Genomic DNA, 22,351 nt, shown 5'->3' on the forward strand with positions numbered 1-22,351 from the left:
GATTTTGTGGTCTTGTAAGAGTGACCCACATGTCACACATGGAGCTCCACACACCCACCCTCAACCAGCAGCACACATCTAACACATCAGACACATCTAACTTGAGACTCATCACTATCAGATGGGGAGTTGAGGGGGTATAAAAACCTAAACCTGACACTGCTAACTTACAACTAACTCCCAGAACTTGGATAGATTAGTATAGCAACTCTTGCCTTGCTAATATTCTCTGCCCTGCCACACTTGTGGCTTATTGCAGTCTGTTTTTCTCATTTCTCTTCAAGAAAAATTAACGTGGAAGCAGACTTTTTTTTTTCCTATCCTCAGAGAGAGTATTTTAATATTATCCCTGTAAGTCAAAGAAATTTGAATAATTATCTCACTTAACAATGCTGCTTGTGCTGCCTACAAAACTGCATTCTGCTTCTAAGAGTGTCTGAACGCTCCTCTTTCTTTTTTTTTCTTTCCTGGCACTTAGGCTGATTCAAACTCCTGCCTGCTCTTTCAGCTTGGTGTTTTATTACTCTGTAACCAGGTAGAGAGAAAATAAACCTCTCTCTGCCTGATTAAATTATTACAATAAATCTTCTACAGCATAAAGGAAATGAGTTGAGTTTGTTAAAAGGAAATCACTAATATTTGTTATCTTACATAATTACTTTAAGGGGATTATTGATTGTTCCCTATACCATACAACTCTGCCTAAAATTAAAGACAAATCTCATGTCAAAAAAAAAAGTCACCCCACTTAAACAACTCTAAAGTGATTTATATGAAGAAGGAGGTACACATATAAGTAACCAACATATTGCAGCTGTTTGATCCCCAAAAAAATGACCTTACCATAAATGTTTGAGGTCTAACTTGTGCTGTGTGTGTGTGGCACCAAGTACAACTGGCTTCTGCACTGTGACTCCAGCTTACTGTTATCACAGAAGTGCTGTTTGCTCATGTGAACTGCCTCTCCCCATGCCCACGGTGAGGAGCAAATCATCAGCTGCTCCGTAATGGATGCCTGTAGCATCCATGACTCACTGTAATTTAAAGGCAATATTAAGAAGAAGATACGGCCATTACACAAGCAAACATGGTTATTTCCACTGCAGAAGGTATTTAATTTCCTGCTGTTACTGTTCCCTAGACAGGAGCAAAGCATCCACCTGGGGAACATCCCTGCTGCTGGGCTGCAGCATTAGACAGTGGTGTCCCTAGAACGTGACTCTACCACACCACAGATGGAGTTTGTCCCACTTGCACTCAACTACCACCAACACCTTTAGGTACTAGCCAGGACACAGGGAAAGATGCTACCCATCACGGGTCCATGGGACACGGGAACAACCACAAGACGGAGCTCACCGCGGACACTTTGCTGACGACGTCCCTCGCGACGGCAAGGCCCTGCGCGAAGGTGCGGGCGGCCACGAAGGCTCGCGTCACTTGCAGCTTGAGCTTCCGCGGCACGTCCCCAAAGGGCTTCAGCTGCTCCGTGTACTTGCTGACACACTCCAGGTACTCATCCGTGAAGTGGTACTGGGGGTTGACCAGCCGGAACATGCGCTCCAGCAAGCGCGCCCAGAACTCGTTGAGCATCTCCTCCAGGTTGACGTTGCCGCCCACGTAGTAGCGCTTCAGCTCCACAAAGAGGTCCTTGAACAGCTCCGAGTTCTGCATGTACAACCGGCCGTACGTCCGCACGAACATGTCGTTCAGTGACTTCTCAGCGTTCTCGAGAAGCTCTTTGAAGAACTCTAGGAAAGAGGAAGAGAAGATATGGTAAACATGGGCATTGGGTTGTGTGTTCACACACTTCTACAACCACTGCTGTTGCTTAACTGGAAAATTCAGCACAACGAGGCCACCATCCAAATGAAATGGAAGGTTAAAGGACTCTCTAAAAATTTTCAAATAATTTCTATATCTCAAAATTTTTGATTACTCTTCATAAACCAACCTCCACAACCTCTCTCCAGGTTGGATGACTTTGCATAAGTGAAATTTCTTTTGATGCAAATCTGAATGCCGTGACAAGAGTCAGCAAAAAGACAAAAAAAAAGCACCAGTTTCTTATGTTTCAATTCAGCCATCTTGAAAGAAGTAATTTCAAAGCACAAGAGTATCGGAAAGAAAAAAGGTGGTTTTGTGTAAAAACAGATGTTTTACACAAATGGGTCTTTCTTTTCAGTTCTTGACAAATTCTTTTTCCAAAATGATCATAAACCAGCCTCAAAACCAAATAAATTTTAATAAATTTTAAAAACAAATCCAAAAATCTACCTGCTGGTTCTTCCTCTGTCCTGCAAGTTTGTCATCTCTCAAGGCAGGGCCTGTCTCTAATTACCTAATTGGTCCTGATTGCAGACAGGGCTTCAGACGCTTGTAGCAGTGCAAAAACCCCCATAATTATACCAGAATTTGCTCAAAATCCAAGGTTAAACACTTGGCAGAAGAACAAGAGATTTTTCAAATGACAAAGGACAGACAGGGGCCCTCGGGATTTTTATCACTTTCTAAAAGCAAATCCCCACTTTGGTTTACCCTCTGAGAGCACTGGACGGCCCAGAGAGCGGCTGCTGCCAAAGTGTCTTGGCAGTGCACCTACATCTCCAGCACTGATAACAGGCTCACCTGATGATGTCTGGCATGTCAGATGCAGTTTAAAGAACATGCCCTGCCAAGACCATGCCACCAAAGCCTTGGCACGTGGGTCTAAGCACAAACTACTCTGCCAAAAAACCTTTGCCTTGGAGATTTGGCATAGATGAATTAAAACAAAACACAGGGGAGGGGTCCGCTAGGCCAAAAGCACTTGGGCCATTTTGGAACAAAACTCTGTTCTATGTGGCCCTGGGAAGGAGCTAAGGAGAGCAAGGGTGGGCACTGCCGAGACAAAGCATCCCATGCTGCCTGTTTGCTCCAGCCCCACGGGAACTGGCACCCTGCGGCGCGGGCGCAGCCTCTCTGCCGCTACGCACGGCGCGGGCAAGGGAGCATATTATTTTATGCATGCCACCAGCAATTGAGGATTCTGACCTCTGCTTTTCTGTGACTCATATTCAATAAATATTCTTTAATAAAACATGCCTCTGTGGTTTTTTAAATCCTCAAAGGAGCAATGTTTAGGGCCAGAAGTTGTCAGAAGGAGGGGGGGGGAATATTTTGGCCCAGTGTGAATTTAAACCTTGTTAAAAGACATTAAAAGTATGCTGAAGTTCAGATTTTCGTCTTCAAAGTGCTCCAGTACAAACAAAGCCTAACACAGAAAACATTTTCTGGAAAAACTGAAACATTCCTTGAGTTCCTGATGAACAAAGTCATGGGGTCCAGTGCCTGACATGGCTGTATATAATGCGGCCTCTTAGGAGTACAAGAGAAATGATCCAGGGAAGAGGAGATTGCTTTCAAACACCCAACACGTCCTCTGTCCAATATCAGCAGGAACCTCCACTTTCGTTCCCATGACTGGCATTTCCTCTCCAGGAAGATTTTTTTCTTTTGAGTTTATACTATAGAGATTAACTTGGTATATATTAATTTCTAATTCACTTAATCATTTTGAAGGCTCACTTCCTTCCTTTGCTCAGACCTTTTAGTATCACCAAATAAGTTGTTTATTTAAATACTTTTGTGCCAGGCACAAGACCTGCTACATTCATCAGCAAACTCTTCAATAAGAATTAGATTTTGAAATTATATTGATCGCAAGTCTACTAGATAGTTCCAAGCACCAGTCTAAAGAACCCAAAGCAAGATTTTCAGCCAAGAAAGTTATCTTTAGTAATACATACATATTACCATAACCAATGTATTTGCCTGCCCAAACTCATTTTATTGGTTACACTCCAAAGTGGAAGTTGAATAAACTGTACCCAGGCGTTAGAGCTCTTCATCTCTTAGCAATTTTTCATGTGGGCTAGAACTGGGTATGTTCATTAATTATCCTGAAAAAAAACCTGCATTCTAATTAGCAGCAAATACCTGTGCACCTGCAGTCTTCCAGCCAGCAGCTTTCCCTTGCCCAAAAGGAAGGTAAATAAAGGAAATGAAAACCTCCCACCAAAACCAGGCACTTCTAAAGGCCCAACACGACACTGCTGATGGAGGCAGCAGGCACACACAAAGCCATCGTCTCTGGCTTGAGCTCCAACCACATTTTCATGGACAAAAACCACCCCTTCTCAAGTGCCACTTCCCAAATAAAGAAGGGGAGGAGGGCAGCGGACGCTGTGTGTGTGCAACACAGAGTCAGCATCCACCCTCCCACCCGCAAAGCCCCCCTGCCAGCACAGGATGCCCTGACTGGCAACAGTGGCTTGGCCCGTAGGTGCCACTGCTGGCATCTTGAGGCTCCTGGGGTGGAGATGAGATTGGGATGGTGGGGAGGAGTGATGCCAAGCATGGCACCAGTGATGAGAGGCCACCCAACACCAGCAAGCAGGGATGGACCCAGAAGTGGGATGTGGATGGTATCTTCCCCCATGCGATGCAGAGCACTCTTAATTTGGTCAGCAGCAGTGATTAAATTATATATATAGGTATGTTTTAGTCTAGCTATTAGCATAATATAAGTCTGCATCCTCAATTGCTATCTCCATGTCAAGAAATTGGTTTGGGTGCAGGAAGGAACATTAATCTTTTCTCTGTGCAAACCATGGACAGAGATGTCTGCAATGAAGAAAAGAAAGCCCAAAAGTCCTTTTTATGAGTTAAATGCTAATCTGACTAGTAACTCCCTACATCTAATTAGATATTAATTCTCCCCTTCACGGAAATGAGCTGATTAGCAAACACCAATGTAACCCAGCATTAACCTTGCCACCACAAGAAGAAAAATGGCAGGTTCCTCTCTTACGTCTTGACTGTTTGCTGGGTAAAATAAATGACCACCTTTCATTTGTATTAGAAGTTGACTTGTTCTCAAACAAAGCAAACACACAAAGGCCTCGGTTGCTTATTTTACAGCACTGTAAAAGCACGTTTTACAGCTGTGTTGCAGGCAATCTGTACTCATTAAATTATCACTCTGACAGGCTTCCTGTGAAAAGCTGTCAAACGCAAACATTTTTCACAGACGACAAATCATACTTTGCCAGTGCTCTCTGAGACACTGCTATCTGGAGGGATGGCAGGCTCTCTTTTCCCTCCAGTTATCTTGTTTAAACTCCCCGAACAAGGGCTGGCCCCTCTGTCGACAAACAGGCACAAGCACACACACGGCTGGGAAGGGCTTCACAAACTGACCCGCGGGAGCAGAACGTGGCTCAAAGGGCTCCCTGGTTCTCCTGGCTGAGAGCAGAGTGTGGAAAGATAGCTGGGTCACACAGAGAGGACGGACCACAGGCAAAGCATTGGGCTACCATGGCACAGTCAGCTCTGGTCCAACCTGACAGAGGAGCAAGTCCACACTGTACAGCTTCAACACATCTCTGCTTAGTCCCGCTGATACAAAGTCACATTCTCGCTCAGGAGAAATGCAAGGGTGAGGGTAGCAGTGCTGCTGAGCTGCCTGGTGGGACCAGAGCCACAAAACCTTTCCTAACACCAAGAAACAAGTTTAAAATTTGTCTGTATTGTAAAATAAATCCTGTGGATGCCACCAGCTTTGATGCTCAAAGGAAGACGACATTCCCAATGCAATTAACTTTTAGAGACAGAAAAGGCAGTAATCTGCAGTCGGGAAATCTACAGCTCTGGGCTCTGTTTATTCTTTTAACACGTTTGAATTTCAAGGTAGAATTTCAATTCCCAACATTCGGCGAGAGCCTAAAGATGTCATGAAATCGTAAGAAAGACTAGATGTGACATACCTGGTATCTCTGCAATAAAAATCCCAGGGAAAAAAAGTCTCTGCTTTTAAACAAATCCTTGTATAAAGGAGCACAGTGGGAAACATAACCATAGCTACTTGGCAATTTCCTTTTTTTCAGGTAATAAGATGTATTACCTGTTTGCAGCTGGAGGGCAGACCAGCCCTGCCAGTAACCCAGCACAGGAGAGCACCGCATCTCCCCAAGGTGCTTCCACATGACATCAGATTCCACTGCCAGAATAATTCAAAACAATCTTTCTTCCAAATTGCAGATACATGAGCTAATTGAAGAAACACAGTCACTCCACCTACTGTGAGACCGAGCAAATCCCACCTCCAGACAACACATCCACCTCCTCTGACTTTTGAACCCAGTATTTTTTTTGATCCTGGATTCATGTCTCATCTGAAAAAATCCTCTTTTTTTTTTTTTTTTAAAGTAAGAAGGGAGACAACATTTTCCTATTCCTCGTGCTAACATTTTCAGGTATGTTAAGAGCGGGATTTTCATACAAGAGGGCTTTTGCTGAGGAGAGCCTGGTGCTGTAGGGCACAGTCCTACCTAAATCAAAGGCAGCTCCTGGAAATGAGATGAACACATCAAAGGGGCACATCCCCCTCTACCCACAGGCAGGTTTGGTATTTCCCTATGAACGCTGGTGACAAAGGAAGAAGCAGCAAAACTGCCTGGTCTGAGCTGCCTCTTGCCACTGTATGCCCTGTGTCAGAACCAGAGCACCAGTGCCCTCTGCCTCTCCAGCCCTGCCCCAGGCAAAGTCCACAGGGCTGAATCTGTAGCCGACCACTGCAGGAATGCAAAGTTTTGCTTTGAACTTCTTGATCTTCAGGAATGAAACACATTTATTTTAGAGAATAGTTTCACACAGAGAAGCACATTATTCCATGGCACCCTGATTGCTCCTCTTCCAGCCACCGCAAAGAGTTAAACCATCAGTGACCCAGCACCTGAAAACTATATTTTATAGAACAAAGGAAACCTTAACTGTGGTGCAAAAAAAGTAGAGTCTTATCCAAGGGCCATTTAGCCAACATGCTCACTACAGGCACCCATCTGTTGGCCATGTTCAGGTGTGCTGCTGCCCTTCCAAAAGGAGACCAGGGCTGCCACACACCTTTCTGCTCCCAAAAGCCACCAGGCATGCTGCATTTCCCATATACCAGCTTTCCTTAGCTTAGAGCTGAGATTTCAACTGTCCTTATTCTGTTTGAGGTCTGCAAATGAACTACACAAACATATCCCAGGTAGACATGCAATTACTCAACACACGTTAAAAAACAAAATAAAACCAGGTTCAAGCATGCAGATGGAACATGCTGAATTTTTATAGGCACAATTAATTAGTTTCAGATAATTTGCCACCCAGCGTTTCAGGCATACTCTTAATATGTTGTCCAGATTATGATTAATTAAGGACCGTCTGTCTTACCAAAACCTTTAATTTGCTTGTCTGTACAGACAATTATGCTTTCTAGTGCGTACAGGAGAACACTGCCACAAAGAGATTAATTATATTTTCTCCTTAAATGGTTTACTCATAAAATGTCCACAACAGCAAGATGGATTCCCAGACGAATGCTCCTGCCCAAGCCACGGCCCCTCGGGCTGTGCCGCGGAGGGGCCGGCGCCGGCACCGTCCCAGCGCCTTCTCAGAGGTGCATCTGTGGACACAAACTCCACCCTGCAGCTGCTCCTACTATGCAAAGCAAAATTCAATCCAGACAGATAAAAGGAATTTGGAAGAAGAGAGACGAGTGTTTCACAGCTCTCTCTTCACCTGGAGGCTGAAGCCATGCACAGCCATGCCACCTAGTCCAACGCGAGAAGAGGGATTATTTTTTTTTCTAAATGTGCTTCATTATTTTTAATATGCCTTCACTTCCTTTATTGCATATACCGCATTTGTAATTTCCACCAGGGAAAAACAAACTGTAGCTTAACAACCTTTTTCCGGAAGTGTCGAGAAACCGATGAACACATAGTGTTAACACATTTATGGAATATGAACTCAGGAAGGGCAGGGCAGATCCACAAGCTGTTTCTGTGTCCTGTTTTCAAACATGTGTTAGCACTTATTGACATGGGAAGAACTCTTTTCACAGAGCTTGAAGAAGTACAGGCTTAAATCTTGCCAGTGCCACAGCAACAGCCCCAACATGTGAACCCCGGAGAGCTGAGAGGAACATCATCATCTCCCCTAACTTTGCTTGATTAGTGAAAAGTCAAGACAATAACAAGAACTGGGCCGCAGCCTCATAGGTTAAAAAAAACCAAACAAACCACCAAAACCCAGGATTTTCAGAAGTTCTTGTTTCTGAAGCATCATGGGGCTGGTGGGAGCTCAGAAGAGCAGGGCAGAAGAAAACACAGTGCCAGATACCACCATCACACTGAGACTGAGCTTGTTGGAGAGTAAGAAGCAATGAAGGAGGAGGAAAAACAATGTGGAGATTGCTGCCTGTGATTCAAGAAACAAATAGCAGCACATCACATCCTGATGCACACACCAGTCATCCCACCAAGAGAAATGCCCTTGGTCCCCTCTTAGTCCATTCCGCTCTGCCACATCCCATGCAGCAGGATGAGCCCAGTCTCTGTACCCTCCTCCTCCCTGTTTTCAGGGCCTCTCAGTGCTCATGCATCCTGTTCTGGGTCAGTTGTAGTGGGTTGCTCCCATGCTGCCTCCTCCTTGAGCTGGTCCATCATTCCCAGCTCTTCCATCTCCCTCCTCGTGACAACAACTCAACAGTACTCTTCCCCAATCCACCTCCCTTGCTACTGCTTCTTTTCCCTCCATTGTTTGCTCTTCCCTCCACTCTCCCCGATGTCTAATTTTCACTGCACACATTTCTCAGTCTCAACTGACCTTTCAGGCACATCTATGATTTCTCAGCGGCTTCAGCCTGCTGATCCACATCCATCCAGTACCAACCCACCAACTTCCCACCTCAAACAGCAAACTCACATTCACCTGGAAGTGAGTTCCTTCAGGCTGCCTCCCACACCCCCTCTACTCAAAGGAGCTTTCTGGGACACTCACTAAGGTATTTCACACATATGTGTTTTCCCAAGCCTCCCTTTCCACTGTTGTCAAAGAGTGTGAGGAGGGCCTGTGCTGCTGAAAGGTGGGGATGGCTTTCTTGTTCCCATTACCTCAGTTGCCCTCATCTTGTTACACTTGCACTGAGAGTTCTTCCAGCTGGGGCTGCCTCTTATTTGTTCAGCCAGCACAAGAATGGCTGTACACTGAGACATTACAGTACATTAAACACTAACAAAATATCTCCAGCTCTGCACTGATGGGTTATTACACCCCCAAGTCCACCACAACATTCCAGAACAGCACCACCTCAACAGGCATCCGGAGGAGCAGCTACCAGGACCGTGCACATAGCGTTGGTGGCTCCTTTGTGCAAGAAGGAGGAAGAGAGAGTTAATTTTAAACAGACAAACAATAGCTCATTGACTGGTTGACAGCAATTAGTAACCAGAGAGCACGGGGCACGTTTCCTGTAGCCAAGTACAAAGCCTGCTGCCTGCATCTTGGCTTTTGGGAAAAAAACCCCAAATGAGTAAGAGCAGTTTACCTGTGACCTTAACAGCTGAACTGCTTGGACCTGAGATCACAGAAGAGTGTTTGAACCCTCCAAGCCCATACACAAAGGGCTTTTGCCCATTGCTAAAGTCTTTGCTCAATTACAAGATCTCTTCCTCCCCCCCCCCCCAACATACTGGGCAGGAGCTTCTCCTCCCTTTGAGATTTCCTCCTTCTGAGTTAACTTCACTTCAGGATCTTTCCAAGCCTCCCAAAGAGAGGTCTAGTTCCTGCCACTTTCAGATAAGCATCACCTCTCCTCAATGAACAGGACTAAAAATCATAGTGGCTTATGTACCTCCTTAAAGACCTCCAGATGGAGAGGAGCCAGTTGAACAAAAACAAAGAATAAACAAACTTCCAAGGCACAGACAGCAGACAATTTGTTTCATTGCTGTTGCAGTGAGTGGGAAAGCAAAAACAAAAGCCCACAAGTGGGATTTTCTAAAGGAAGTGTGTTGGTGGTTGCTACCATCACCCTGCGTATGCACTGGTCCGAAAACAAGTCTGAAGGAGCCTCTCTGCAAATGGTTCTTCCACAAAATTTGAGGGATCTTTACACTGTTTTCTGCTCTGGTTGGTATGAGGTTTGGTGCCACCCCTTTCTGGAGAGGGAAGAACAAGGCTGTGCCTTTATGTAGACATGAGCAGCAGCAGATAGACCAAACCACTCTACTACTTGTACATTAACAATGCAGTCGTCATCAGTGCACTTGCCTGAAGGTGGGTTGCAATGGGAGAGTTCTCTCCACTATACAGGTTTATTCAGAAGCTCGAATACCATGCAGCTCTGGCTCAGCAAAGGTCCAACAGGTCTCTATTCAGTGCTCCTGCTGTGCCACACACCTGGAGATGCCTCCTGCAGAGATGAACATGCTGGCAGCCAGTATTAACCCCATGGTGCTGGGTGCCATGGACATGGGGGAACCCTGACAAAGGAGCAGGATGAGGCCCTGGGTCTCTGCCCTTGCAGGCAGTTTCCAATAAAAGAGTTAATGTGAGATGAAGGTCCCCAAAGGGCAGTTATTTCGGTAAGGCAGAGTGCCCCGATGGTCTGCCAAATTCTAACTATAGGAGCAGCAGGCTGGGCACCTGCAGGGCTCGTCTTTCACCGTTTGCCTCCACACTGCCTGAAGCAGCAGAAAGAAGACCACCAAAAGCTCTCCCTCCTCTCTTCTGCCTCCTTCCCAGTTACTAATATATCCCAGCCATGTGCCCCGCTGCACCAGAACACCTCCCTGTTAACTCCTACCTGGAGACAGCAGCTGGAAGCCTAGGGTTATCTGAACAACAAAAACTAAATTCAGAAACAAGATTACAGGCTTTTTTTCCTCCAGCTTCAGCACAGTTTGGAAGGTATTTGGCCAATGTTCCCCCAACCAGTCTCTCAAACTCGGCCACATGCCAGTTTTTGGAAGTAATTCACACACCCAGGAGTAACACTGGGCTCACATTAGAAGGTCAAGGGCACCCTGAGATGTTTCAAAGATGCACATCATGATCACACTTTGTACCTGTAGCTACCCTGCCCAACACAAACATGGAGCCCACAAACAGGAATGCCTCTCCAGCCCCTCTGCCCTCTACCTGTGCAGTAGAAGGGCTGTGTGCACCACGGACTCGGGGACCCCTGGCCAACCCTTCTTCCTGGATTTGGTTTCTTTCCGCTTGTTGTCCCAAAGGGGTTTCCTTTTACATTTCTGTATTTGTTTTATCTTAAATGCTAATGGAAAAGTCAGGGGGAGTGTATCAGAAACAAGACTCTCAGCATTTAACAGCTTCCCAGATGCTGGGTTGGGCTGTACCGTTTTGTACAAATCCTTCTGACACCTGGTCATTGGGAACACCAAACCTACTGCCAGCCCAGCCCAGAAAAGGACCATCTCTCATTCACCTCTTCATTCCCATACAACAAAGGTTGCAGTAGTTTGCTGTCTTCCCTAAATCTAGAGCACACAGGAGAAAGGAACAAGACTTGATTTTAAGTGCAACAGCAAAAGTGCTTGTGAAATGCAGTGGCAGGAGAAACAAGGACCCAGCAGCGCCTCTGTGCATGGGGGATTGGGGCTCTGCCTGCCCAGTCACTCTGAAACCAGCCTATACAAAATAATTTCTCTCCCCAGAAAAGGGCTTGGCACAAGTTACATCTTCTAAGAGATTCAGGAAGTGTCTTTAATAAGAAAAAAGTAAGAACATCTTATCTAGGAAGAAACCGAATAGCGGAAACACTGCAGAAGAATTATGGGCTATGTCCTGTCCCAGCTCCAATTCCTCAAAACAGCTGAGCAATTTCCCCAAAGCACTGCTTGGCTAGCACAGACCCCAGCATGGAAAACTTCAGCCTCAAAGGGCAAAAGAGGTGAAAATTTGAATTTAATAAATGGGATTGAACATTTATGCAGTCTTAATGTCACTATTAATTCTATTAATGTTATTAATCCCTGAGAGAGGGAAGGCACTAACTTGTGAAGATAAGGCATAGGAAATTTTATTTTAAAAAACAGGGGGTGGGATCTTTAAAGCCCTGACTGCTATAACTGCTTCTGTGGCATGAGATGTCATCACAGTGGCTTTCCCATGACTGTCATTGTCAGAGAGGGAGACGCTCACTTGGCCAGAGAACCTCGCCTACTAATTTCTCAATGAATCCCATAAATGCATTGGAGATGATACTGGAAAAAACAGCAAATCTTCACCTCTAAAATCATTTAGCAACAGTGAATCCAACAAGTCACAAAGTGGTTTTTATTTTATCAGAAAATCATTTCCCTTACTGCTGAAAATACATACCTTACTGCTACGCTGGGATCAGGCTAGTGGTTTAAATTACAGCAGGAGAGACCTCCAGGAGCATACGTAGCTGTACTGTAAGCAAATATTTAGACAGGATATATAAGATATGGGACTCCAAAGCTCCCAAGTTCTCCCAGTGCCTGCAAACCAAACACATGCAGGAGGATCTGACGCTGTCACATTACGCATTAGGAGCCGAAATGACTCCTGGTCAGCCCTCTGGGGATGGATAATCAGCAGCTTGTTCCATGCTCCCGATTAAGAGGAGATAATCCATTTCTGTATGGCTTTGGTGTCAGATCAGAGCAATTCTGGCAACAGTTCCAACAGCACACAGCGCTCCAGCAACAGCTGATGCAAACACTCCAGAAGCCACAGGGCATCCCAGCCTCCATCCAAAGGACATGCCGCCACTTTGACTGTCCTTCTGCAGCAACAACTGCTTCAAAGGTCAAGCACATAACGGAGGCAGCACAGGTTTGCCTCTCAGACCTGAATGTCAAGGCTGAGAGATTAGCAGCCAAAGAACCCACAACAAAGATTTCCAAAAGGCTGGAGGACAGGGTTTGCTGCTTGGGCTGCATCCTGGAGTGGCCATTTGCAGCATGGGGATGTGTCACTCTGCAAGAGAAGCGTCCATTCCACTTGCTGGAGTGAATTTTGTCTCTGTGATAACTCATCTTGCCTGTTCAGTCACTCTGCACAGCTGTAGCACAGAGGATTTCATGTGAAACAGAGGAAGGTGCACAGCTCCTATCTGTCGGCTTCATTTTCATTTGAAAGGATTTAGCTATGAGTAATGAGGAAGCCCTGAAGAGCTGCAAATGGTAAAATCAGAGCATGGGTCCATGCAGAGGAAGAGCTCTGGAAGGGATCGTGTCCTCTTCCAGTCTCATTCCTAGAGATCAGGATAAATATATGGGTCTCAATTGCCTCTCCTTCCTGTAGTAGTTTGGGCACGTAACATCAAAAAGTGTGCAATGAACTATGTTAGACAAGGAGAACTCAAATGTGCAAGGCAGAACTGACCACAGCTGACCTGATGACCAAGCACTGGGACAAAAGGAAGGAAACTGCAGCCCACAAGCAGCCGAACACTCAACAGCAGGCTCTTAAACAAACAAAACACAGCAGTCTAGGGTATGGAACTCCAAAATTTTTGCAGAAGAGTCTGAGAACCTCAGAGGGGAGACTCTTCAACCTGCCCCAGCCACCAGCAGGAGCACTGCTGAAGGTATGCCTCCAGGTGACTGGGCTGGAGGGAGAGAAGCAGTCATGATTAAAAGTCTTCCAAGAGGTAAATGATGGAGGGCGGTAATCAGTTCATCTCTGCTTCCACTCCAGGTAAGATTAAAAAAATCCCTAAATCAGCTTTGTCTGCAGCAAATGAAGATTTAGATCTGATATTAGCAAACACTCAAAGACAGAGCCATTAGGCTTTGGGACAGGCTGAGGAGATTGCTAATTCTCCTTCATTAGTTTTGCACGAGGTAGAGAAACACCCTTCAGAGACAGGCTGGGCACAGTAAATCCAGCTTTCAGGAATAGCTGAACACCACCATCCCCTTCCAGACTTGCCGGTCAAGGACTCTGCAGGCTAAAATGGGAGTGAGACCAGCACAGGGGACACTGCAAGTGTCTGACAGGAGAAACACAGCACAAACAGAACAAGCTTGTACAGGGCTCCCTCCCAAAGCTCACCTATTTTGAAGCCTTGTGCTTCAACAGGTATCCAGCCCAGCTTAGCTTAATATCTCCCTGCCCTCACACAGCCCTGAAGCCATTTCTCATCCCACAAACAGGCAGATGCACCTTGCAGTATGTCTGCTCCATGTCAGGGATGCTAATGCAGGCAACTGTGCATGCTCTTTGTTTTCAATGCAGCATTTCAAAAAGCTTCGTCGTTCATTTAAGGTGAAGCAGATGCTGTTCCTCTGGTCTCTTTGAAAGGGCTTATCTATGGGCTGGATTTCATTAAGTGTCTTGTTCTGCATTTAATAAGCTTGCAAGTCTAGACACTTTGGTTCTCCCTCTATCACCCCTTGGTGTACCAGCAGGTAGAGACAACAGAGGTTAAGAGGGAAATATTTAGCTAGCAGATTTAGATGCTATCAAGATGACTGCGTAATTCCACTTTGACTCACTGCAATTTCATACCCAGGGATTTTTTCCCTCACCCCAGTGCCAATCCCTTTTGAAAGAAAGAGGCTGCTACCTGCTGCAGTAGCGTAGGGGAGGTTGCTAGGAGGTTTAGGGCACAAAGTCTGGGATATTCGTAGAAAACTCACACGGAACCAATGATTAAACAAGAGAGAAAAATGTCCAGAGGAGCTGTGTGGTAGAATCACCCTCTACGACCAGATGGTGATATACAAGCAGAACAACTATCTGAGCAATCCAGTCCACTCGACTCATCATACATTTCCATGTGCAACTGACTGTCATCTCATTGCCCCAGCCAACAAGAACAACCCAAGCAGCAGCCTGATACCTTGCTCCTCCCTCCAGGGGATGCCCAGGCGCAGGGGCTGCAGCGTCCAGGAGCGCTGAGGCGCCTGCAGAGTCCTGCAGGAACTGACCAAGAGCTCAGCAGCAAACCAAGAGACGCTGCTTGGATCTCAGATGGGTGCTGTGCCTGATGTCTGGGCATTGACTGCAGCTGTTTGCAGGAGGTGGTCTCAAAAGAAAGGCACTGGGCTGCAAGGCGGGCAGTGCTGGAAGGCTGTGTGCCAGCTGCCTGCTAAGGGAGCTTCTTCCTGCAGCTCCCATGAGCCAGGCATGCCCTATGGAGGCCCAGTCTGACAGGACACACTGTGCACCCGAGGGCAATGCCGAGACCAGTCATTTGCTTATCTGTCAGCAGTTCACATCACTGCAGCGATGGGAACTCAGCCGAGACTTGTTCATTTTGGTTCTGACCCTGCATCACACTTGAACCCTCGGCCTCCACACAAAACCAGCTCTGTGTTTATCTGTTGCTCTGCTTAGCCCCAAAGGCTAGAAGTAAGATGGATACAAATCCTGTGGGTTCACAACATGCTGGGAAATATCAGCATTGTTGTGTATCGGGGCTGCAAGATGTGCACATTACAATTACACGCGCTGTGGGGATGTACCAACAAAACTAACTGCAATCTTACATTAGAGCAAAATGGCTTTTCGAAAGATTAATCAGAAAGAAAGATCTCTCTCTTTGAGAAACAAGCAGCCATAATCAGCAAATATTTCTCTCTCACGGGATTGCAAAACAAGGCATGCTCTGCCCTCTGAGCCACGAGTCATGAACTTTCCCAGCAAAGGGGGAGATAGAGCAGAACAACTGCACAGAAAACAACAGGATGGGGATTTTTTATATTTTTATCCTAAGGAGAGCAAGTTTAAGGTCTCTGCACTCACCATCAAATTTCTTGTATCGAGAACTAAACATGGTTTGCAGGTGATTGCTAAGCTCTACAACAGCATTTCTGAAGTCATGTTTACTCTGCTGACTGTACTTCTCCTCCATTTCTTGAGAGCAGCATGTGTAGCCTTGCGAGCAGACTTTCAAGTGGTCACCTGAAAAACAGAGAAGAAAATATCCCAAGTTAAAAGGATTTTCTACACACGGGCAAAGAGGTCGGCTCGCAAGGCAGGGGGTGCAAGGACCTGTAGCACCATCTCTCCCAGGGAAACCCCAGCTGCAAGTGCTGGACCAGGCATATCAAAACTTGATTCTGTAGAGGAAATTTATAGCAACACATGGAAAAGCCTTATCTTTCTGCAAGAACATTAAAAAGTGTCCTCTTACTTATTCAGTTAATAAACAGAATAAACAGCATTAAAAAGTGTCCTCTTATTTATTCAGGTAATAAACGTAATAAACAGATACTCATCCCATACAGAAGAATTTGAAGAACCAGAAAACTGACCTGTATATACTATGATAACTTCCATGAAGTTTTTGCTGAGTATTTTAATTACTTTCCATTCATTCAGTTAATACACAACATCAGTGGCAATGGCCCTTTTTGTACAGGTAAGTGCTGTTTTCTTCACCCTTCTCCTGTCCAGTTTTCAGAGGAGATCCCTCTCAGCAGCCCAATTACCACTTGATATTAAAATATACTTGCTTTATGGAATGGCCCAGGAAAATGCTTTATATTTCCCACCTCCTAATTTTACAGTTTTCTGTTATCATCTGGGGTGAAACTGGGGGGTTGTTTTTGGAAACTTAAACCAGATTTTTTTTTCTTCAATCTGAAAGATAATTCTTTCCTAGGAGTCATCTGGCTCAAGCTGGCTTAATCAGAGAGATCATCAAATGCTTCAGTATCTTCCACAGGTCCATTTCAAAATCTCTCAGAAAATCTGGACATGGGATCTGGCTCCATATACTTTGTTTTTAGATGCCTCACAGCAGTGCAAGATGAAGCTGTCCCTTTCCAGCATCACCCATAAAATGCTGCTCTCAAGTTTTGTGGGCCAAGACAAACCCTTGGCACAGCAATCCTCAGATCCAGTTTTCTGACAAGCCCAACAGTGCAGCACCACCACAGGCAGGTGGGCTGATGCTAAAGTGGTTCAAATTTGGGCAAATTGTGCAAATCTTTGTCAACACTGAAGATACGATCAAAACAAGCAGTTAGGATGAGAAACTCATCCTTCCAAGTCAGATGGTATTTTAAAAGACACATCCTACATGTAAGCTGCTGCCTTCTCTCCCATTTCACACTCTGCTGACAAACCTTATCCTTCATTCTGAGGAAGCAGATGGAGACAAGAAGGCTCTTCCCTACCTGCTCACACACTGGAAGCTACAAACGACCTCCAACTATCATGGAGGTTCAGAGACTCCCTGCCAGAGCTGCAAAGCACTTGTCAGCCCCCATGCAGAAAATAACCTCTTCTTGACAGGCCGCACACCACTCACTTACCCAGGAGCCATCCGTCCTACCTGCTAGAGTATCAGAAGTGAGTTTAAAGAAACAAAAGCAGTTTTTGCACAGTGCAAAACAAAGCCTGCCCGTGCCTAATGTGAGTGGTTGATGCTCTGCCTGTCTTGTACAAGATTTCTGAACATCTTTTGCCCACATATTGAACCTCTGTATCACTTTGCATAACTTTCTAGCCCAGAAAAGTTAGTGTCTCTCCTTACAGGCACTTAAAGACCATCTTAAAATAAGATATAAATATTTTTATATCTATCTGTATACATATATAAGAACCTCTCCTCCTGAATCTACTTCCCTGTTGCACCACAGGGTTTGTTTGTTTTCTGTGGCATTACAGAGAGACCTTGACCAGCAGATAATTCCATCACATCTAATTTATTGCACAAGACCATTCACTACTCTTCAATTACGGAAAGCTCAAAGTCTGCTACGGGAAGTAGCACTGCTTAGGCAGCCTTCAGAAAACACAGAAAAATCCTGTTGTCTCCTTACAGATATATTTTTCTTCCATGGACAATTTCACTCTGTCTCAGAGGAGCACTTCCAGCAGCAAATACACAGCACTAAGGGGTGCAGCACTAAGGGATGCAGCTCCAGTGAGGTTTCACAAAAGTCTTTTAAAAGAGAGGAACAGGCGCATCCAGATTTTCAGATCCTGCCCAGTAAATCCATCCTGGACACCCCTCTCTGAGCCTGTCTTACCAGAAAGCATTTTAAAAAAAATGGTGCCCAAGCACCACTGCTTTATTTCACTTTGAATCTCTTTGCTCCAATTCCAAGACAGAACTAAGGACTCCGACACAACAGGAACCATAAATAGCAGCAAAGCAAATTCAAACCTACTGATAGTGGGATTTCTTTTCCTGCTTACACTTCGCAGACACTTCTGAAGTTGTCCACAGATGCCCTAGGATCCCTAAGACAGTGGCTTTAACAACTTCTCCAATTTATTTATGATTAAAAGCCCAATGTATTTTACGAATACGAGTTTTACATCTATTTTTACTAGCAAACTAAAGTTCCCATTCCACCTAATGTCACAAAGCAAAATCATTTTCTGATCCCCCTTGTCCCAGATTTGATGGTGCCTCCCCAGGACATGTGCAAAGCCAAGCAAGGAGAACACTACTGACAGTAAATCAAGCTTGCACAGATCCCACTTGGTTGATCATTAAGAAATTATGCTCTAAAATGCAATTCAGACATTCAAAAATGAATGACCAAGCAATCTAATTATGGAAGATATTTCTCAGTCATGTCAGCACTATGTGGTCTTGGCTTGTGATCAAGAATTAGCTCTGTCTGGAGCTGAGGAGCTCTGGCTACTCAGTGCTAATCATATGAGGATGCACTGTGTTACCCAGCATTAAAAAAAACAGAAAGTTTAGGTCTGTGGGCTGCTTTACTAGCAGTTTTCTTACAACACAGTGGGAGATGCCAATGGAGAGTCCCTAGAAGACACTGGGGGCCCCAGTTTTCCCACAGGGAGGTTTGTCCTTAGCACTGCCACATCCCTGAGAATACATCCTCGCTTGAGCAAACTGACAGGCACTGACACGGTGAGAAATCTCATGTCTAGCCTTTTAAATCGCTAGCAGAGCTAATCCATTCAGGATCCATCCACAGGACTCATCCCATTCCCAAGTTTGTAAGGAGAACAACGCAACATCCCAATGTCCCATCACATGCTTGGGTGTTGGATCCATCACGTGCCCCTTTGGTGAGTGGCTGCAGTGTCGGGAACTGCTCGCACCTCCATGGGCAGAGGACCAGGATATCATCAGGCAACAGCTTCCAAACACAACAGTGCTACAACCAGGGAAATGGAAGCAATAAAGCTTGGAGAGCCATTGCTGCCAGTGGTCCACATGAGCATGGACCAGTCATGCACACACAAACACCGACCTAGAGTCAAGATCAAAGCCAATGCTCTTTGTCCAACTGGCAGTGAACTCCTCTAAGGAAAAGGAGTGAAAAATATGTGTATTTAGGCATACTTAACAGAGATCTAATGCTTAGGTATATTATGCAGAGAACACTCATGGTGTGTGCTCGCTGTCAAGGACACATTCAGCAATAATTATTTCCCGAGTTAAAACTCATCAAACAATGCCCATACAAGGCAACTCTTCATCTACTGTTGAGTGTGAAAAACTCGGCAGCTTTTGTAATTTATCACCATGTGAGCACAGCAAAAATATAACACTACCACAGCCTCCTTTCAAGTTGGGCTTTTTACTGAATTGTTTGGCAGGGTGTGCAATCATCACATCAGGGGCTGCATGGCAAAAGGAGCTTAAGTAGCAAAGACTGACTCCACATATCTACCACATATGCACACCATCATCACAGCTTGTCGTGGATTTGCAGCAGATCTTTCCCATGGCCTGTTGCAACAAGACTTTTTCCTCTATTTTATGATACTCATGAATACAGAGAGAGAAATGAGGGACCAAAATTTATGAAAGAAGTTTGCTCCTTGGCCAGTTAACAACACACCTCTGGCGAAGGGAGGTGGTGGTTTAAAGATAGAAATGTGATGGTACATGATGTTACCATCTGTACATCCAAGGAAACGCGCTCAGAAAGGTATTCTTCCAAACTTATGATTTAAACCATTACAGAAACACTACATTTAGCAGATTCCAGGCACACAGAGTTTCTTCCAAATCAAGCAACTCTTTTGCAATGTGTTGGAAAACAAGTTTTCAGCAAACGAGTAAGTGAGCAGCACAAACTTAGGGGCTACACTATACTGAAAAGCAGTTCTCTTTACTGAACAATTTTCCAAGACCTTTCCAAAATGTTGTTTCTGGATGTCTAACATGCCTCCCCAGCCTGTTTCTCCTCACCTTGGCCAAGTTCATACTTTAAGTACAGCTAACTGCAAAAATAGATAAACTTTCAGGAGCAGTTTGCTGCGAGGTGGGGGGTGGGTATTTCTTTAAAAGACTCCAGTACACAGCCTAGCCCTTCACTGCAGCTCAGTAAGCAAGCCAGAAGTAGTTTATGGTCTGAGATGTTACTGTTGGAGTTGCTCCCATGTGAGAAATCAGGCTGGGGTAAGGTGGGGTGGTGGAGAAGCAGGAGGCAAACACTGCCAGTGTGCAGGGCCACCATTTCAGCCTTGTGCTCTGCCTGTTCCCTGTAGCACACATGGGCTTGTGTCATCTTTAAAGGAGTTTTATGACTTCCTCTGAACCAACTACCAAAGGAATCCCAGACTGTAATGCCGAGCCCTAATCCGATTTCACACTAGACTTGCCTTCTAATTATCACAGAATATTAGGCTTCCACCCATCATATATAATTGACATGCTACTGAGGCTTTACAAAACCCCCAACAAAGATGACAAGAAACACTAGCATCACCCCTGAGCACAGCTCCACTGCTCCGGCCCCACATTAACAAGAGGCAAGAAGAAGAAAGAAAAGCGTGAGCTTGTGATCGACTCCAGTGGAGTCATTGAAACAGACATGGCTACCGAACTGTCCACTCAATCTGATCACCTTCAATTTACCCAGAATACAAAAAAATGCCTAGTTTTCCTGGCTGCAGAATGATCTGGGGATGCTCAACACCCCTGGGAATGGACCGTCTTCAGTGGTGCTGCTGTAACCCCTATGGGCTGTTCAGGTATTTGCTGACAAAGAGCACTACAAAAATGCAGAGAGCATCTCGGCACACAGATATTTCCAGGTGAAATGACACTAAGCTGTGAACACCAAAGGGAGGAAAAAAAATCCAGCTCTGGGGTACCAAAAGCAACCCTGCCACCTCCTCCCAGGCTGTCACACACCCACGCTGCTTCAGTGCATGCTTTCTGTTGAGCAGAAGCAGCAAACTTGAATTTTTAGTTGATGGCTCTAATCAGTGCTCTCCTTTTTCACTGGTGGTCATTGTTCTCCACTTGCTTTAAAGCTGTGCTGCAGTCAGCCTCGTGTTTATTTTACTGGGGACAATACTCCTGTGGAGATGGTCGTGTGCCAGGAAGGAAGAGATGCAAAACAGCACTGAGGTCCTGCTAACAGCAGTGACACAACCACTAAGGGCAGCAGAGTTAGAATCCTAAGCTCACATCCTGCAAACGACACACCATTGCTGGTACACTGATCAGAGCAGGGCAAACCAGGCTGGCACATTCAGAGCTGTACTTCTCTCTGTGCTCCCAAGTGCACTGTGTTACATCCAACCCAAACCCTGCACATTTCCAGGAGAAGCACTCTGTGCAAGATCCATCACCAGACACAAAATAACATACCCCATTTCCAATGTAAATCATTTCCTATTCTAAAGGCAACCACCACACAACCAGAGTCAGCCTTCCTTTCTTCCCTACTGAAAAGACTTGTAATTCCTATTGAGATCTCAAAACCAAAAAGCACCAAAAGAGAGAGCACACCCCCTGCACCCTAACCCAGGTCCTCACCGTGAAGGTCAGCAGCCAACATCACTCTCCACCCAGGCACAGGGCTCCAGTCCTTCCACAGTCACAGGTCTTGGTCCTAGATTCAACCATCATGGATTCTCATGTCCCCCCCCAAACCTCCTTTTTCCAACCACCCAGGGCTTTTTAAGCCAGAAGACATCCTCATGTGTAGTCAGCTCCCCAAAGCTGACTGGTAGGGTTATGAAGTACTGCAATTTGGCAGCATGTGCCAGTGTACAGTATATTTAACATCCCACTCAATTAGCAACCGTTTTATATAAATGGTTTATTTGCCTTATTAATGTTAAAGCCACTTGTTTCCCCTGTGCTTCCACTTAGGTTATTAATCAACGTGTATTTCAGTTTTTTGCTGATTACTCTAATGGCACAGAAAAATTCCACAGACTCACTGAGAAAGCTTATAACATTGAAATGATTTTTTTTTTGTAAACTTATCAAGCAGTCAAAATACACTCTTTGATATCCAAACCAAAGCCCTTTCACCTATGCTTAACAACAGTGAACTATTTTCAGTTGAGCTTTACTGCATCTGTTAACTCAGCTGCTAATCCATCTTGCAGGCACGGGAAACACCAGTGCACACAATACCTCGGTGACATACCTCCCTTCACACAACAAATAATCCTAATTATTTCCATAGCATGTACCTATGGTTACTTAAAATATTGTACACAACCAAGGTCTGTCTGGCTTTTATTTTTCCATTTTGCTTTGTTGACAGCTTTGGGTTCCTGAATTTACTGCCAAGAGGGT

The 22,351-nt window shown here is 45.2% G+C and overlaps 1 protein-coding gene across 1 annotated transcript in view; it reads right to left on the reverse strand.

Moving 5' to 3' along the window:
• Positions 1-22,351, reverse strand: part of GPC4 (glypican 4) — a 67,007-nt gene that overhangs the window by 20,334 nt on the left and 24,322 nt on the right. The window contains exons 2-3 of the mRNA XM_064670007.1: positions 15,613-15,771; positions 1,360-1,751 (exon numbers count right to left, since the gene is read on the reverse strand). Of these exons, the coding sequence (XP_064526077.1) occupies positions 1,360-1,751; positions 15,613-15,771 (551 nt within the window). The remainder of the gene's footprint in view (positions 1-1,359; positions 1,752-15,612; positions 15,772-22,351) is intronic.

This window comes from Pseudopipra pipra, chromosome 13 (genome assembly GCF_036250125.1).
Source record: "Pseudopipra pipra isolate bDixPip1 chromosome 13, bDixPip1.hap1, whole genome shotgun sequence".
Classification (NCBI taxonomy): Eukaryota; Metazoa; Chordata; class Aves; order Passeriformes; family Pipridae; genus Pseudopipra; species Pseudopipra pipra.